We start from the raw sequence: 19162 nt of genomic DNA on the forward strand, positions 1-19162 counted from the left end.
GTTCAGAACCTTTTCAGGCCTCATTATGATGTATTATGCAAATGAGTAAAGCGCCGAGGACTCATTAATGGCTCAGTAGACACGGTCCCGGGGGGTTTCCCGTCAGGGAGGTGACGTGATACGGAGGGGATTTCCACGTCGTGGAACAGCCAATCAGAGCGAAGACTGTTAACGGAAACACAAAGCTGGAGCAAACTCCGTTTCAGACATTTCAACACATGGCTGCGAGACGGTTTGACACCTCTTCGCGGGCTCAGACAGACAGTCGGAGCCGGTGTGCAGCTTAACGAGTAGTTACGGAGCCGTTTGCGAGTTTGCGACGCGAGTTTTGACCGAGTGAAGACTCATCCGGTTTGGCGACGATTCAAGAACACGACGGCGGAGTTTAAAGTCTTTAAGGTGGTTTTTTAAGACTCGCCACCTATGATGATAGGCATGGACATCTACACCGGTATCTCTGGTGGTGAGTTTTTCAATTTTACGCGTTAAAATCTTTGTGTGTGTGTGTGTGTGTGTGTGTGCGCGCGTGTGCGTGTGTGTGTCCAAGAGCTGACATCATCCTGAGGCATGTGATTTTTCATAGCAGAGGAGGCAACACCCCTTCCCGGGATCAGTCTGCCCCTGCCTACAGATTACGGTGAGCATGGACTCTTGTTGTGACCCTGGCTATAAACAGAGGTGCATAACGGTGACCTGATATGACCTCAGGCAGGAGAAGTTAACCATCATTAGAATTTCTGCTTCTTTAATCTCGGATTGTGTTAGTTCCCATGTTAGAGAGGAAAAACCTAACACTTTGGACCATAAATTAAAAATGAGAAGATAAAATAGAGTTTCATGGAACTATTTCCAGTCATAAAGAAAGAGGGAAAACAGCTGATTTTCTTACCTAACTTGGAATACGTGCTGTAGATGCTTGCATTTCCCATGTTTTGTTAATGTTTCATTCTGACAAGTGTGAGACATGCAGACCGCAACCACTGGCCCAAAGTAGTGCATATTCACCTGCAGGTAATGCTGCAGCAACACTAGATTCACTTTCACTGGTTAAACTAAGCCGCTACAGGGCAGGGGCTTGATTTTCATTACTGTAGCTCTCAAACGACGTGACACAAATTCGTGCACAAATGGCAAAAACAAAACAAAGGAAATGGTTTATCTGAGGTGGTAATCGCTCAGATTCTGACACATTGTGCCTCGTGATCTGCTGCCGCACATTAAAGTAAACAGTAATGTACTGTTAGGTTCTGAAGATGTCAGTGGAAATGTTTCTGCTGTTAAATCCAAAAAATAAAATGCAACAAACTTAAATAAACAAGAAATCTTCAGTGTCCACTTGTACCACCGTTTTCAGGTGTTATATGGACACTGCTGTCCTGTATTTGAGTATGAAAAAAGTGGAATCATAATTTTTCTTGATAAATTTTGGTGTCAGATTTGACATAATTTGCACTTTCGCTGTGGATAATGTTTTTGGCTCAATTTACTTATTCATGCAGAACTGATACAAGAAATTATCAGCGAGGATGAGCGGTCAGCAGGCCCCCTACCCGGACCACCTCCTCCTCCTAGCTTCCCCTGCACGACACACAGCCACAACCACAGGACCTCCCGAACAAACTCCTCACCAGCATCCAACCCTGTGCTGGTGCCAAGAGGCACTGCATCTAAGGTGGGTATATTTTGGGTGGTGCCATGCAGTGTGATGGTTTTGTGTTGTTTTGCTAATCTAGTGGTTTCATGTGTTACTCAAAATGACTGCTGGCAACACCCAAAGTGGAGAGGTGTTTCTGTCAGTTGTTGGCTGCATGTTTAAAAAAAAAAACAAAAACAAAAAAAAACGTGAAAGTTGCCAGCTTGGGGTGAATGGGTGTATGTATGTATATGTGTGTGTATAGTGTACACAATAGTTAATTTATATACAAAGCAGAGAGATAAATGTCATTACATGCCTGTGTTTTGTAAATATTTCTCACTTTGGTTGTTGTGTCCATATAACAGGAACTAAAATAGATTTTAAATGGTCTGGAGAAAGGTTATTATTAATAAATAATGATATAATAATAATTATAGTATTCTTATTTAACTTTGAGTTACAGTTACCACAGATTTTCCCAGCTTCTTCTCACCTAAGCTAGACCACATAAATGTTAAAACATGGCCAACTGATTCTGTAACTCAGTTGTTAAAATATTTCTGCACAAAATTTTAAACATTTTAAGGATTTAAAACACATTTATTTATAAGGAGAAAATGTTAATGTATCTGGTTCTGGCTTCTCCATATGGAGGATTTGCTGCTTTGTTTTTGTTTTTTTGAGGTTCTATTATTTTGTTTGTTTGGTGAGACAGATGAGCAGTTTATCCTTTTCCTCAGTTTATTATTAGTAGTAGTAGTAGTATAGTAGTAGTTCCATTTCCCATATTGTCTTCATGCTGTTACTGAAAGCCTGTTGATATAAAATGTGTTCGGAGGAAGCCTCTGTTCCTCCTCTTCAGGGGTGTGTGATGCTCTTATAATAAGGCCGTTGTGAGGACTAAAGGTCCGTGGAATAAAGTGCAGCATGGTTCGTTGCAGCCTGCAGAGTGTTTTGCTGTTGCACAGTGCAGCCATTAGGCAGCTCAGCAGGTCAAGTTCCTACCAGAAACCACGTGGTTTACAGGCAGCAGGGAGTTCAGAAGGGCTTTAATCTGATAAGAGGGACTGTAGTGACGGCACAGACATGTAATAATGAAGGGAAGCAGAAAACAGGTTTAACCTTCTGTCAGTGAATGATCTACACAGGTTATATTGCTGAATGCTGTGTAAATACATTTAGCTGGAAAGGTTTTTGCAGCCTGCGAGAGAGAGACTGGCACACCTCCTCTCTGTGTTTTTCTTGTTGGGGAGGGAGGAGGTTGTCTTAGAAGAGCTGTAATCTGACTCCTGCTTTCAGTTTGGCATCCTTTCTTTTTTAGTAGCCAAACCCACCGGAGGTGAAAGGTTGCATTTTTCACCCTGTGTCACTTCTGTGATTGGCTGATCGACGTGAGGCTGAGCTGACTTCCTGTTTCCGTTTGCTGGCTCGGTGTAGCAGGCTTTTTTCATGAAGTTCAGTGTTTTTTAAAAGCTAATGGGTGTCCCCGGGCTAACACACTCGCAGGGGTACACACAAACACTTTGACAAAAGACGTCTGGGGCTCGACAGGATATTATGAACCATGATCTCATGCAGAGGCATCACCCAGATCTCTGCAGCGGCGGTTTAATGAGCACTCAGGCTGATTCACTGCTACAAGGCGGACAAAGGAGGCAACATCTTTACCAGTTTTTTACCTGCAGGTTTGATTATTATCCATAATCCATATTGTCTGTTTTTGGACCAGTACTACAGATAGACCGCGGCGTGTTGTGTGAAACTTTATTTGTGATAACTTTGCTTTCTTTTACGTCACCGTGAAGCCAGTCAGACGCCTGGCTGGGCAGAAACAAGTGAGTGAGGATGAGGAGCACTGCAGAGAGAGAAACTAAAAGAGAAAAGAGAGATAAAGTCCCGAGAGGGAGCGGAAAAGCTCGGAGGTCTGCGGTGTAACGGAAAAAAATAAGACATCATATGAAAGAGGAGGAGCCACACAGAGCGCAAGGTTTACTCCGTTCACTGATAGAAAGCACATGTATGGAGCCAAAAAAAAAAAAAAAAAAACACGTCGTGAGTCAGTTCTGCTGCTCAGTTTCACTGCATGCTTCATCTGTAGTGTCATCAGCTACAATACCTGAGAGACGTGAGGCTATTTGTCTTCAGATGCAAAACTTGTAATGGCATTAAACAGACACACTGGTGGGTAAACAGTACCACTGCAGTGTTTTAGATGGTCAATATGGAGCTACTTTTAACTGCTTTATATACAGTTGGCTAGTTTTAATATGGTGGTTCTCAAAATAGGGGTTGAGCCACTACAGAGCATCTCAAAGCTGAGCAGAGATAATGAGCTAAATAACGGGGCTGCCACAGAAGTATTTGTTTTCATTTTTGAAATAATGGGGTGGTTTAAAACTTTTGGCCATCAAACAGTTTTTTTCTGAAATGTTTTGGAAGGGGAAATGTATCTCTGTGTAACGTTAAAGTCCTTCTAAACTGTATCCAAGTCTGTAGAGGCTGTGGACATTTTTAAAGTTTGGAGTTAAAAGTTGTTACTGGTCTCAGAAGTACATGTATTTGGCTTGATGAATTTCTCTCCATTAGATATCAAGCAGGAAATCTTGAGAAGAAACTGTGACTAAAGTCAGGTTTTAATTTTATTGCAGAAGTTCAGTTTTTCTTCTCGGAAGAGCAGGGGGTCGGTCACCGATAATGGGAAATCCTGAAGCATAGTTCAACAGGAGAGACGTTTTATACTGTCAGCAAACTGACTCAGTGCTTTACGGCATTTATCCATCCAAAGCAATCTGAGTGTGATTATTTTGGGGCGAGGCTTATTTTAAGGCTCAGGAATTTTCCCGAGAAAGATGAAGTCGGGTCAAGTGACCTTTTACCTTCCTGTTAAAACAGATGCATTAGCAATGAATGTGGAGCCGGGGCCATGAGGTAAAAGCAGGATGATGGGAGAAATGATGATAATAATGAAACCCACAAATGGCTGAAAACAAAAATAAACACAAACCAATGGGAAAAAAGTGGTTAAAAATACCCAAAGAAGTATTATTTTTGACTTCAGAGGTTTTGTAGATTTGCTTTGAAGCTCTTCTGGTACAGAAATTATCTTTACTCATTATATATAAAAGACTGTTATGTGTCACCATTCTGCAAAAGGAGGTATAAATAATGTTCGGCTTTTTTTATTTCCACCCACAGCCAAACTTCAACCCGTGTCATCCTGCAGAGATGGCATCGAGTCATCCTTCTCGAGTACCTGGTTCCTCTGGGCGAGATCGAGGCTCCCCTTGTTCGCTGAACTCAAAGAGCTCCGGCATGTCTTCCTCTCAGAACCGGGCCGACACAGACATGCTGGAGCGCATCCTCGAAAAACCCAAGCTGGTGGTAGTGGAGGAGCCCAAAGACAGAGGCATGAGGTTTCGTTATGAATGTGAAGGACGCTCAGCAGGCAGCATCTTGGGGGCATCCAGCACCGACACCAACAAGACTCAGCCTGCGATAGAGGTATGAGTTTGATTTTCAGATTTTAAAGGGGGTTTACGAGATCTCAGAGGCAGTTGGGCACTTTTAACCACAGCTGATCTTGTTTACTGTTGCATGCTTGAACCCCCTCCTTCGATGGGTGTGGAGATGGAAACAGTGTTGTTTGTCTATGTATCAATGAGAAAGTCCCCACAAATCCCAGCTCGAGTGCAGTTAAACACAAGGAGGTATATCCCCTGGCTGCTTACTAACAAATGCTTTTACACACGCCTACTCATTCATTCACTCATTCACACATTGAGTTGGTGGTTTACCAGTTTATATAAAGTTTATTCAAGGAAATGTGTGTTTAAATAATGGATATTAATATGATTTAACAGTGGTGCCACATAAAAAAAGCGAGCTGTGAATTTTTGAAAAGTCAGAACCCTGAGAAATAGAAATGCAACCATGCAGAGCATTGAACACACACACACACACACACACACACACACACACACACACACACACACACACACACACACACACACACACACACACACACACACACACACACACACACACAACCCTGGAGCAACATTTGGTCTGGAATTGAGTTGATTCAGAGAAGATTAATCAGCTTCTATTTCAACTTCTATTTCAAGTTTCTCAAATATCAGCATTATCTGCTTTAGGCTGTCATATGTCAATAATTTTGGACTGTTGGTTGGGAAAAAAAAACTTTTGGGAACTTCTTTTTAAGATTCATTTTATATTCAAGAAAATAAGAATCAAATTATTAGTTGTTGGCAACTCAACTCTGGATTCTGCTATAGCTCTACTACGCCTTTATCCTCTTTTGTCCTGTTCGCTCTTTCAGATTCAGGGTCCCATTGAGCACTTAAAGAAGGTTACGGTCACAGTTTCCTTGGTGACCAAAGACCTCCCACACCGGCCTCACCCCCACTGCCTTGTGGGTAAAGACTGTCCTAACGGTTTAGGGATCTGCGTGGTCTCATTCAACCCTCAAAACAACCGACGTCACAGGTGAACCCCCCCACCCCCACAACATTTTGTTTATATTTCATCATGTTTTTGCATTTTATCTGAAATCCTTCCCCTGTTCCTACACGCAGCTTTGCTAACCTCGGTATTCAGTGTGTGCGGAGGAAAGAGCTGGACTCTTCACTTCAGAAGCGAAGAAACCTAAATATTGACCCATTTCAGAGTGAGTGGGACACATGCAAACACAAATCATCTTAAGGCTCACATTGCTGTTTGTCCACATACGTCTTCTGTCCTCAGTGATTTATTTTGTGCCTTTCCTCCCTTCAGCTGGGCATTCAAAGGGCATCGAAGACATGGACATGAATTCGGTGCGTCTGTGCTTCCAGTGTGAACTCGAGTGGGAGGATGGCAGGAAAGACCATCTCAGCCCAGTGGTGTCCAAGCCCATTTACGACAAGAGTAAGACATTACCACAAAAACAACACTGAGGAGTTTTAACCACAGTTTCTGCACCAAAAATAAGTCAGTCTACTTCCTTATTCCCACGCTTTCTCATGCATGTTTTTTTTTTTTTTTTTTTTTAAATTACAGAGGCCACAACTACATCACAGCTTAAGATTACCCATTTGAACCTGTTCAGAGGTCCCTGCAATGGGAAGACGGAGGTCTATATGTTATGCGACAAAGTGCAGAAAGGTAAGAGGAGTGTTTTAGGAGCTTTTTGTTTTTTTCTGTTAAGAAAACAGCATGACAAAAGTCAGGGGTCACATTGTGATTTTCTAGACTAGAAGAAAGCATGTGACAGGGTGCCCAGAGAGGAGGTGTGGTATTGCACGAGGAAGTCAGGCGTGAAAGAGAGAAGTATGAGACAGTGGTGCAGGATGTGCATGAGGGCACTGACACAATGGTGATGTGTGTGGTAGGAGTGAAAGACTGGTTTAAAGTGGCCACGAGAAGAGACAAAGGATCAACTTTGAGCCCTTTCCAAGCTGGCAGATGAGACCAGACACTGTGGAATATGATGTTTGCAAATGACATTGTAGTCTGTGGGGAGAGCTTTGACAGGTGGGAGTTTATTCTGTAGAGAAAAGAAATGAAAGTGAGAAGGAGTAGGATTAAAAAAAAAGTGTTTTGGTGAGGATGGAGGAAGTGGCGAAGGTGGATGAGTTTAAATACTTGGGGTTAACCATCCTGAGGAACTGCAGTGTGAAAGAGAGGTGAGGAAAGGAGTGTAGGCAGGGTGGGGTTGGTGGAGAAGAATAGGAGTGACGGAAGGGTACCAACAGAAGTGAAAGCAAAAACTTAGAAGATGGTAATGAGATTAATTATGTTGTATGAAACATATGAAAAGACAGGAAACAGGCTCGGAGGCAGCTGAGCTTCAGATGCTGAGACGTTTGGATTGAGCTCATCACAGTGACGGCTCAGGGTGGACGGTTCTGGGACAAAGTAAGAAAGATGAGCCTGAGTTTGTTTGGACTTGTGCGATTAAGACATTCTGGAAGAAGGATATTGCCAGGCAAGAAGAAAGTGCAGAGGAGGTGTGTGAATGTGGTGAAAGAGGACACGTAGGTGGTTTCCAGGTGGCAGCTTCTAAATAGAGCTGCTGAAAAAAGAAACCTCTCGTGAACTACAAGTACTTTGAATGAAAACAGTTTTGATTCTGCCAAAAGTTTTTATTTTTTATTTTGTGTGTTGTGTATTTTGTGTTGTGTTGCATTTGTTTTTGAAACATTTTCTGGTCCTGGTCCAGCAATTCAGGCAGCAACTCTGTAGCCTCTTTGCACCTCTGTAAGTGCTGCAGCATAGATCATATCCTTTTGGTTTACTATAATACTGCCTTAATTATTTTTTCATGACAGTACCAAAAATTGTTGTTTACTGCAGTGCTTTTGTAGGGAAATGTGTTTCTCTTGTATGTGATGGTTAAATATTGCAAACTTGAAGCTTAGGAGCACCCGTACTTACCATTTATATTAAAATTAGCATAAAATAATCAGTTCTCGTAAGATGTTGTCTTAAGTGCTTAAGTGGCTTCTTTTTTTAGCTTCATGAAAATAATCTCTGAAGGCTTCTTTGTTTCTAAAGGCTGATGGGGAGTCCCCAGTATTTGACCCCTAGTGGGATTGTCTCCTTGGACAGGCTCATGTGAGCCTTTAGGGTCACATGAGCCAAGGCGCTGGACATTCAACTTCCTAATACATTAATATTTGGGACTCCCCATGAGTCTTTAGAACTGAAGTAGCTTCTTGGATGAAGAACCTAAAAAGAAGTCCAGTTACCTTCAGCTGGAGTGCTTAAGACTACCACGACCTGGAAGACTGAGAACCTACACAAAAAACATTTTCTAATTTTTCTTGAATAATAATGAATTTTGTGTGGCCCACAGATGACATAGAGATCATCTTCAGGCAAGGGTCATGGAAGGCGAATGGGGAGTTTGCCCAGACAGACGTGCACCGACAGATCGCCATCGTGTTTAAAACTCCGCCCTACGAGGACCAAGACATCACAGAGGAAGTGAAAGTCAACGTGTCCCTGCGTCGCATCTCGGACCAGATGGAGAGTGAGCCGGTTACATTCACGTACCTGCCGTGCAATCGAGGTCAGTTGGGTCTAGACATTTTCTTCTCCTTCTTTCAGCTGCTCCCTTTAGGGTTTATTAGAGTGGATTATTTGCCTCCATCTCGCCCTATCTCTGTCACCAGCCCCTCTGCATGTCCTCCTTCATTAGATACATGAATCTTCTTTGTGGTCTTCCTCTTTTCCTCCTGCCTGGCATATTCAACATCCTTTGTCCAATATATCCACCATCCCTCCTCTACACATGTTCAACCCACGATGCATTCATTTCTAATCGTGTCCATCCTGGTCACTTCCAGTAAAAATCTCATCGACCATACATAATAGCAGGTCTCACTCTACCATCTTGTAAAACTTCCTTTCACTCTTGCTGCTATCCCAGCGTCACTCGTCTCCACTCACTGCCCCCCCCCAGCCTGCACTCTTGTTCACCTCTCTTGTGCAGTGACTTCCTCATGCAGTACAACAGTTCCTCTCTTGGCAACCTATCACGTCTTTTCTCTAGATCCACAAAGACACAGTGCAGCTCCTTCTGACCTTCTCTATACTTCTCCAACACTCTCAAAGCAAACAGCGAATCTGTAGTGTCTCAGCATGAAGCCATACTGCTGCTCGCTGATCATCACCTCTCTTCCTAACCTAGCTCCAACAACTCTTTTCCATAGCTTCATCGTGTTGCTTATCAGCTTTATCCCTCTGTAGTTACCACAACTCTGCACATCATCCTTGTTCTTCAAAATTACTATTAGCACACTTCTTCTCCATCCCTCAGGCATCCTCTCACTCTTCAAGATTGTGTTAAACAATCTGGTCAAAAAGTCCACTGGCCTCTCTCCTAGACATCTCCATATCTCCACAGATATGTCCCAAATGCCTTTCTATTCTTCATCCTCTTCATAGCTGCCCTCACATCCTCCTTACTAATCTTCCGCACTTCCTGATTTATTACCTGCCTTCCAGCTGTCGTCTTCTTTCTCATTTTTTTTCATTGATCAGCTCCTCCAAGTACTCTTTTGATTTTCTCAACACACTCTCTTCCCTTATTAGAACGTTTCCATCTGTATCCTTAATCACTCTAATCTGCTGCTAATCCTTTCCAGCTCAGTCTCTTTGTGTAGCCAGTTGGTACAAGTCCTTTTCTCCTTCCTTAGTGTCCAACCTCACATAGTACTCGCTAACTTGTCAGGACTAGACTGACAGTTTAAATTTACAAATTATAAAAATGTTGAAGCAGTTTATTGTTAAAGACAGCAGGTTAATTTAGTCTGCTATTTTCATTTTAGATCCATACGAGGTGAAGCGGAAGAGGAAGCTAAAGTCAGAGATGAGCTTTCCAGAGAAGCCTTGTGTGACAGGTGAGGCTTGGACTTTCAGTTTGATGTTTGTGTTTTTAGTATTAAGTATTTAAACTGCTTGGTTAGGGCCCGCCACCTTTGTGGCTGTGTGTGGATGTGTTTTCACTCTAAATATTTTGACTTGTAACAACAGGAAAAACACAGCTGTTACTCATAAGATTAACCCCTTAACTGGCAGCAAAAAAAATCACCTGACAAAAACTACATAACGCCTTCTGGTTATTACTGGCTCTGAAAAACCCATTTCATAGCCTATTAACTGGCGGCGTCTGGTCCGCCTGCCGAATGAAGTGCATTTTATATGGCAGGCTAGACCCTCCCATTTTGATTGACACCTCATTCGGCCAATCATGTTAAGAAATGGGTTTGCTAGAAATGGGTTTACTCAGAGGGCGTCACGTAGCTTTGTCAGGTGATTTGGTGCAGCCAGTTACATGATTGGCCGAATGAGGTGTCAATAAAAATGGGAGGGTCTAGCCTGCCATATAAAAGGGACTACAAACGGCCTGTCAGCGGGCCCTGGCCAGTTAAGGGGTTAACACTGACTGGTATGATTCTTTTTGGTTGTGTTAACTCATACTACAAACTGGGCAGCCCCGTTATACTCACATGGGACAGATCAAATTACTAGCCATGATGTGGCTGTTCACACTGAGAAAAAACATGGGATCTGTAGTCGGTTTTGTCAGTTTTACAGTTTTAGGAAAATTTATTCAAATCAGACATATCCTCACCAACACTGACAAGAGGGAGAAAGGCACAGAAAGTCATCTTTTCTGTAAAGTTGAATTTTATGGCTGCGCATACTTTTAGTCAAGAGGGTAAAATTCTGCTCCATTAATGTTAAAACAAGCTTAGCACTATAAATGACACTTCGGGATATGTTTGGCACTGAGGGCCATCAAACTGCTCAAAGTGTTGGACAGGCAACCAACGTTTTAAAAGCTAGACTCATTTGGATTCATAATGTGGAAAGCATAAAGTGCCTTTAAAAAAAAATGGGATTTGGCCCTAAAATATATACAAATGTATTCATTTAAACTTGAAAGTCAGTCCAGTCTTCTGAGGCCCAGATCAGATTAGAATTATTTGTTTGTTAAATGACAGAGTGCAGATTAAGCCGGGCTGGCTGTCTCCCTGGCTTCAAGCTTCGCAAACCCCTTTTCCACTCATACAGTACCTACCAGTCCATAATCTAGAACCTGAACACATTTCCACTAAAAAGAAAAAAAAGAAAAAGGTGGGTGGTGTTGTGGCCCCAGCATGGCGCCAAATCCAAAACAACTGAAGTTTGCAGAAAGTTTACCCATGAATGGCAGATGCATCTCACAGATTCTGCCAAACATGATTTTTTTTTTTTTTTTTTTTTTTTTTTCCTGGCATGGAAATTACACAGATTCTTGCTAGTAACATTTGGATTTTAAACCTGTTTGAGCGTGGGCTTTTTCCTCAGAAGACCCCAAGGCAGAACTGGCTCCACACCAGCACTGCATTGATGGAAAAGAGATACTCTTTCCTGTGAAAATGGCCTGATAGTCATGCTCACTCGGGCAAATTACTTGTGAACTTTAGCGGAACAAAGTGAGTGTTTGTGCCATTAACTACACCAGTGCTTTTCCTGTTAAAAGTCAACATGTCTGCTGTGGAAATACACTAGCATAAATAATTTAGGTGTGGAGAATGAGTGGGGTACATTACAAAGAATAGATTGCTTTTCAACACTCCCTGATTACAGCAAGAATGAGTCACAATACCCTGAAACAAATCAAACTGACAGTTATAAATTTCTGCCTGCTCATCACTGTATGAAGAGTAGATCACATGCTAGCATGACATTTGCCAAAAATGCCAAAATGGACCGCTGGAATATACAGAAATGAAAAAGAAGAAGTCAGAAACTCCTGCAAATATGTTTAGTGTGAGGTTATTTATGACTGGTTTATTACAAGAAAATAAACTATAACTTTGTGTCATACATATAGACACACTAAACAAGATAAAATGGTGTGTACTGAAACCACAAACAGGTTACAAGCAACAAATGAAACTGTACAAAAGGTTAAAACAGTCTAAAGAGCAGCAGAGCTTGCCTTCATGAAAGTTAGTTTTTGTTGATGTTGACTCAGCTGTGTGTGTGTGTGTGTGTGTGTGTGTGTGTGTGTGTGTGTGTGTGTGTGTGTTAAATGGAGGCTGCAGTTTGTGCTGCTTTTCCATGCAATTATTCCCATTTCTTAGCCTGCTCTGACTGATATAAATGAGGCACAACAGTCCCTGTAGTATAAAGCACTACAGATTAACAGTGTCATTCAGCTGAGTCAACACTGCTTTAGAACAATTTTAAAAAACCTGAATTTATTTTTTTTGTTTTTTAAGTTGAGGTGTCTAACAGACTGGCAGCTGTGTGTGTGTGTGTGTGTGTGTGTGTGTGTGTGTGTGTGCTCGCGCACTGTGTCACATGTCTAAGTACAAAGTCTACCACCTAATAACTGACCATTCATCATGTTTCTAACAGCTTTGTTTTCTCTGTAATATAATCAGTTTCAGCTGAGAGCGCACCTGCACCAGAGCAGGCCAACCACTTCTTCTCAGAGCCTCAAAACATGATCTCTCCACAAGAGGTGCCACACACTGCCCAGTCCGGCATACCTACTCTGGGGGAACAGCATTACTGCGATTCGCTGGATGTAAACAATGAGGAGGCAGAACTTTTTAAGCAGCTGCTAGAAATGCCTTTACTTTGGGATGTGCTGAATAACCCAAACTTTCCCTCAGTCATGCCCTGCCCCATGGACACCTCCAACAACACCTTTGCAAACATGGATATGAACTTCAACCAAAGCTCCAGCTCTGGCTACGTGCAGGACTTTTCGCATTACAGTGACGTGCAATTCAGCAAGCTCGTCAAGGAGAACCAGAACCTGCAGTCAGAGTCGCAGGACGATATGGTTCAGGTGAAAACTGAAGAGGAACTATGAGGATAGAAACATAAGAATCATGTAGCACAGTTTACAGCAGTTTCTATCTTCTTGTGACTTTTTGGGAGATGTCTCTTCCATGCTATCAGTTCTAATCATTGTTGTGTGTGTTCAGTAGACTTAGCTTCCCTGCTTCCCCCTGTTTCTAGAGTTTGTGCTATGCTAACAGTCTCTCTTCAACTTTGTATTTAGCATGAGATTGGTACTTATAGGTGCAGCAGGTAACTGAAACCATCTTTCAAAAGTGGATACAAGCAGCAAAATGTGTATGTTTGTCCCTCTGGTGTCATTAACTTGACAGATCCCATTAGCCAGTCCCTTTTCCAATCCCATTTCAACCAGCAAACAGATTTCAGAGACTTTACTCTTGATTTATAATGCTTTTGTCAAATTTATATGTTAAAAGCATCTTCAGGGCTTCTTTTGGTTTCAAGTAAAAGAAAATGCATTTACACATACGTTACATGTTGCACCAGTCGTCCGATGACAATCGCAGCTCCATGGAGCTCTGCAGATTGAGGGGTTAGCCTTATGATGGCGCTAGTTCAAAGCTCCTTTATCTGCCTCCTTTATCAAAATTAAACATCAATTAATCAACACTGAAACCTATGCTGAGTTTCACAGCAGTGAAACCAGTGTCTGATCTTATGTGAGAACTTAGTTTTTCCATCTGAGCTGGTACTCAAGTCAGTTTTCACACTGCAAACTGCACCCACACACACACAATTTTCAATGCTCGCATTCAAACCCAGATGGAGGCACTGGGGGTATTTGGGGTTCAGCATTTGCCCAAGGAGACTGTAACATACAGAGTACAGGAGCTGAGGATCAAAGCATCAACCTTCTGAGTAGCAGGCAAGCTGCTCTAAATCCTGTGCCACCATAACCAACAAGATTTTTGGGAATGTAGATGAGGAACTGGGTAATCATTGGAATGTAAGGGGTCCTTCCAGGACATGTGGATAAAACTAAGTACTCTGTACTACCACACTCCACACCCCTGCAAATTATTATACCAAATTACTTCTTAGTACCTTCTAAAAGGACAAATCTAGGTTTCCCCTTCTTCCAGTCATTGTGGATTTTTAAGTAGGCTCACAGGTTTTTATCAAAAAGAAGTAATCAGAAGAATTTGTGTGCCAATTTTGGTGCTCGTATCCACTTGTGAACAATTTTCCTGTACTGTTATCTGCTGCACCATATGAAACTGAGATGGAGCAGAGTGCCTTCTTTGCTGCAGCAGCTTTGCACTTTGTGCTTGTAGACTTTTTGGTTTCACGCCTCTGCTCTGCTGCCCTTTATTTAACCTTGTACCTTCATGCCTTTGCTCACAGGTCTTGCTGGCCAAGGCTTTAGGAGCAAGTTAACATTCCTCATTGTCCATAAATGCTGCAAGCATTAATTTAAAGCTTACAGAGTTTTGAAGGAGAACGCAGACTTCTCTGTATAAGCTGTAAACTTCCATAATTGCCATCTGTTTTATTTTGTGAGATGAAACTGAAATTCCATGTGTGAAATGTTTGTGTAAGACCTGTTTGCTTATTAGAAGCTGCTGGTGGCTTAAAAATATTTTTTAATCACTGAAAAGTCTTCAGTACAGTAGTTTCAGAGCCCTTCTTCTTTGTCCCCATCTAGTATTGCACTCTGTTGGCCATCACAGCAGCTGTCTTGTTTAATATTTAATCAACATAATAGAAACCAGACCCCTTTTCCTGTTCCTGTGTGTCAGTTCCTTTTGTTTGGCAGTTTCACTCTCGTGCTAAGCATTCAAATTTCCAATCGCACCTTATCACATGTTCAGCTCTGCCCACTCAGTGTAGTATAAGAGAGTCAACAAAAAATAAAATGTCTCTTATGTGTGTGTGTGCAAATTTTGTTGTGTCATTACTTCCTGTTGAACTGTGAAAGAGAGGGGCAGAAAGAGAATGAGTGTGATAAAGGGGATGTAGGGCGCATTTGAATGTGATTGGGCTCCGGCTGCTGCCCACACACATTCCTAGACTGCTCTCTCACTCATAAAAACAATGAAACTTGGCAGCTAATCACATCTAGAAGATCCTTTTCTGCTTTTCACTTTTCAGATTTAAATATCATCGTGTCACAATAGAATCTTGAAGTACTTGTTTGCCCAACAAATTAGACAGAAACCCTCGAGTGAAAAACTCCCTTTTGTTTATGGCTGTGAGACACCTTGAGGTTTCTTTAGTCACAGTCTCGACCTGCCACAAGCAACAATAACTTTATTCCCTAAAACATGGCTGTCAGCTCTCAAGTAATTCGGCCTGGGCCAATGCAGTATTTCTGCTTACCTCTTCAGTTTTTGTGGTCTCTGGTGAATTACCCATTCTTTTGTAACTCTATTATTTTTGAGGGAAACTTAGAGATTGAGACATAGTGGGATGTCCACACTAATACTATTTTTTTTTTTTTTTTTTTTTTTTTTTTTTAACTAGTGGCTCTGTGTGATGGCAGCTGGAGGAATTATCCTTAATATGGTCAGAGAGAGAGGGTAAACTGAGGGGCTCCACAAAGGCCCAGTATACGACAAATAAGGAATTATTGTGAACTGTGAATTATGCAAATAAACTCCAGTAGAGTCCAAGAATAAAAATGTGGAGCTACAGTCGTGGTAAAAAAAGAGAGCACCCTCTCTGAACTCCAGAGTTTAACATATCAGGACATAAAAATAATCTGGTCTTTAGCAGGTTGTAAAATTAGGTCAAATATAACCTGAAACGAACAACATCAGATGGCATATTACACAGTATCTTTTATTTTTCTCCAAAATATTTTTATTAGAGTGAATCAATGAAATTACAATAAATGTATAATTCTTATTGAACCACACATATATATAGCCACACTTAATATAATACTGACAAAACAGTGCATCAAAAATTACAATACCGTGCACTAGTTTCAGTTGTTTTTTTTTAACAAAAGAAAACAAATATAATCAGAAAGTAAAAAATAAAATAAATAAAACTAAAAAACATAAAACAAAACCAGCCCCCTATATCTCATCTCAGCTCACTAAGGTCAACACAAAAAAACAACCTCATCAGGTATATACATCCATATTTGAAACCAAAGCAAAAGATTAGAGTGACAGGCAAATTCAGCTGGGCAGAACCTCCAAGTTTGAAAAATAGGAAAGAAAACATTGTCATTTTTTGTAAAACCTTTGTTTACAACCTCGTAAAGTGTGTTTAATTTTCTCGAGCTTTAAAAAACAACATAATATCTCAGCGGGTTAAAGACATGAAGGGACATTTATCAGACTTCCAGTGTAACAATAAAGAATGTCTAGCAATTAAAAATGTAAAAGCAATAATATCATTTTGAGCGGAATTTAATACTAAAGAAGAGTTGAGGAAACCAAATATAGCAACAAGTGGACAAGTTGTAGCGTTGCTGTAACAGCAATGCTACAAGTTCCCATATAATTGCGTGCATCCATTCGCTTCAGGTTAGTTAAAGCAGGATTGTCTGCCGGGTCCATCCATCACCACTGAACGCACTTGGGTTACAGCCTCTGGGAAACTCCACACTGAGCTCATATCCGTGACCTTTGATCCTGTGTAAACAGAGAGATACACTCGATTTCCTGTGAAAGGGTGCCGCGTGCCCAGCTGCTAAGACTTGTATAGACATGTCTGCTGAATCAGGTTTAACACATGGCTATCCTCTTTGCTAAAGACCGTGACAGATACATGAAGGCGTATCCCTGGATTTTCATCTTGTATGAAAGAAAGCTTTTTGCTTAACTGACTTAATGACTTAGTACTTGGTGGAGAAACCCTTGTTGGCAAGCACATTGGTAAGATGTTTCATGTAATTGGTCACCAGGTTTATGTAATGTGTTTTTGGTTGATATTTGGTCTCTCTTCACTAAAAAGAAACAACCACATCTTCTAATAAATGGCACCCTTTTAACCCACCAGTGACTCACGAGGGGAAAAAATAATTATCTGCTGATTTTCATCAAAGTTTTCTCAGTTTTCTCAGACAATCCTGCTTTAACTAACCTGAAGCACCACTTTCAGTTGTATAATCTCTCGGTTCAAACAGAAATTTACCTTTCATTGTGTAAAGGTGGTCTGTGAAGTATCGGTGAAGGTCGGTCGGTACTGAATTTAGAAAATGAGTCATGTATAGTGGAGAGAAGAAAAGAGGAAGAGACGGAAGAGCTTTAACCTCAACTTTTAGTTTAAACTTTCGGTGGTATCTTATACATGAAGTTGTACCAAATTTCCATTAAATCATCATTTTCTGTAGGTACAACCCCAAATTTAGATGAACACAAGTGATTACCAGACACTTACTCATAAAGTGCAGATATTGGTAAATGATAAATTGATGCAACGCATTCTTGTAAATGAAAAATAAATAATTTTGAAATTTTACATGTTGCCTAATTTATGTATTGAGACAGCAATTTTAAATATATAGCCTATAGGCCAATTATGGAATTTTAGAACCTGCCAAATTAAGTTACTTCATCACCTTTGCGCACTAATCAAGTAAAAATTCCCATTAAATGGACACAGCTATACTGCAACTTAAATGGTATGGCACATTCCCTGATATTTAACACATTTATACAGTTGTATTGGCTCCATAGTGTAGGAGTTTACACATTTACCTAACAAGTGAAAGATCCCTGGGTTGATGACTTTGCCATATCTCTGCACAACTGCTCACATACAGTTCACTGCACCTGTCTGATTTTAGCCTTGGAACACTGACAAAGCCAGGGTCCTATTTAGTTTTGCAGTTTTAAACAAAGGGATCCAGATTGGCATCAAAGTTAACTGGGTTCATGCTTTGCCCACGTTTCACCTCTGCACCAGGTTTGATGACATTTCATACTGCCAGATGGGCAAGCCTGAAGAGCCGAGTGGAGTAAAAATTTAATGTCCCATTTGGGGTATTTGCTGTGCCGACAGCACTCAAACCTGTCACTGTGAGAGAAAGGGTTAAAAATGAGTCTTTAATCCAACAGCAGAGGGAACTATAAGTGCTAACTTTGGGAAAACCAAACCTTCCCCCTCATGGAAGCATCTAGAAAATTTGGTGTTTCAGACGCTGAAGGTCCAAAATGATGCACTGTGGCCTTGAGAGGACCCTCATTTCCTACAGATGTTGAAGGTCACCAAAGGAGCGGTCACACAGGATGCGATGTGCAAGTCACACATCGCCACGCTCTAGAGGTAACCCTCTAATGCAGGGGTGGGCAACTCCAGGCCTCGAGGGCCGGTGTCCTGCATGTTTTAGATGTGTTCCTGAGCCAACACACCTGAATCACATATAGAAGTCATTAGCAGGACTCTGGAGAACCTGACTGCACACTGAGGTGGTAATTCAGCCATTTGATTCAGGTGTGTTGGATCAGGGACACATCTAAAACATGCAGGACACCGGCCCTCGAGGCCTGGAATTGCCCACCCCTGCTCTAATGTATTTACCACCTTGTCACATGCCAGTCAGCTTCCATCGCTGTGATTTAGGGCGTGGCTGGGTGGGACCAGTAATCTTACAGCACACCTGGATTATTTTTTACATCCAGGTTACTTCTATTTTTAAGATGACCAAACCACCAAATAGATACTTTATTGATCCCGAAGGAAATCACAGGAAATGAAAGCATCGACTCAACAAATATAATCAAACCACTTCCTTAAATACAACTGTTGATTTTCCCTTTTACATAAAGCATTTGAAATAAAATACAACTACAGTTTCCCAATATTTATCTCTTTGCACAGCAGCCAGTGAATCATCATTTTTTTTTTTTTTTTTTTTGTAAAATAAAGACAGTTTTGATGCTTCTCAGTTTGTTTTGTCCCATGATTGTTCTCCAAACCCCTGTCAATTTAAAAAAATGAACATTAAACATTAATATAGCAGAGAGTTACCATTAGGGTCAGTACCTAAGGCTTAATCAGACATGTTGCTGTGATGTGGAAGAGCTTTCCCCACCAATAAGCTTCTGTTTGGTCTTATACACATGTATGCGGAGGAAAGGCTGGTCACAGCAGTTATATCAAGAAACAGGCCGTGAGCTCGTTCCACACCTTACAGAATTACAGGCTCATAAAGTGAAAAACAAAAAAAAAAAACAGGTCAAACATCAGTGGCTTCTG

General features: G+C 41.3%; 1 protein-coding gene across 3 annotated transcripts; it reads left to right on the forward strand.

Annotated features, from left to right (window-relative positions):
- The first annotated feature begins 91 nt into the window (after positions 1–91).
- Positions 92–14875, forward strand: relb (v-rel avian reticuloendotheliosis viral oncogene homolog B). 3 transcript variants are annotated; one of them, XM_030744771.1, is made up of 11 exons: positions 92–463; positions 584–637; positions 1500–1672; positions 4832–5137; positions 5976–6142; positions 6232–6323; positions 6431–6562; positions 6695–6799; positions 8493–8708; positions 9970–10041; positions 12580–14875. In XM_030744771.1, the coding sequence occupies exons 1-11, from the start codon at positions 424–426 to the stop codon at positions 13014–13016; spliced, it is 1794 nt and encodes a 597-aa protein (XP_030600631.1). In that variant the 5' UTR covers positions 92–423; the 3' UTR covers positions 13017–14875. The 3 variants fall into 3 exon arrangements, with proteins under 3 accessions (XP_030600631.1, XP_030600632.1, XP_030600633.1); XM_030744772.1 differs by having other exon boundaries at positions 587–637; XM_030744773.1 differs by lacking the exon at positions 584–637.
- Positions 14876–19162: the final 4287 nt, after the last annotated feature.

This window comes from Archocentrus centrarchus, chromosome 13 (genome assembly GCF_007364275.1).
Source record: "Archocentrus centrarchus isolate MPI-CPG fArcCen1 chromosome 13, fArcCen1, whole genome shotgun sequence".
Taxonomy (NCBI): Eukaryota; Metazoa; Chordata; class Actinopteri; order Cichliformes; family Cichlidae; genus Archocentrus; species Archocentrus centrarchus.

Coding starts and splice junctions, on each gene's coding strand:
- relb (XM_030744771.1), top strand. CDS start 424: ATGATGATAGGCATGGACATCTACACCGGTATCTCTGGTG. Junction 464..583: donor CTACACCGGTATCTCTGGTG/GTGAGTTTTTCA, acceptor GATTTTTCATAG/CAGAGGAGGCAACACCCCTT. Junction 6,143..6,231: donor CAAAACAACCGACGTCACAG/GTGAACCCCCCC, acceptor TCCTACACGCAG/CTTTGCTAACCTCGGTATTC.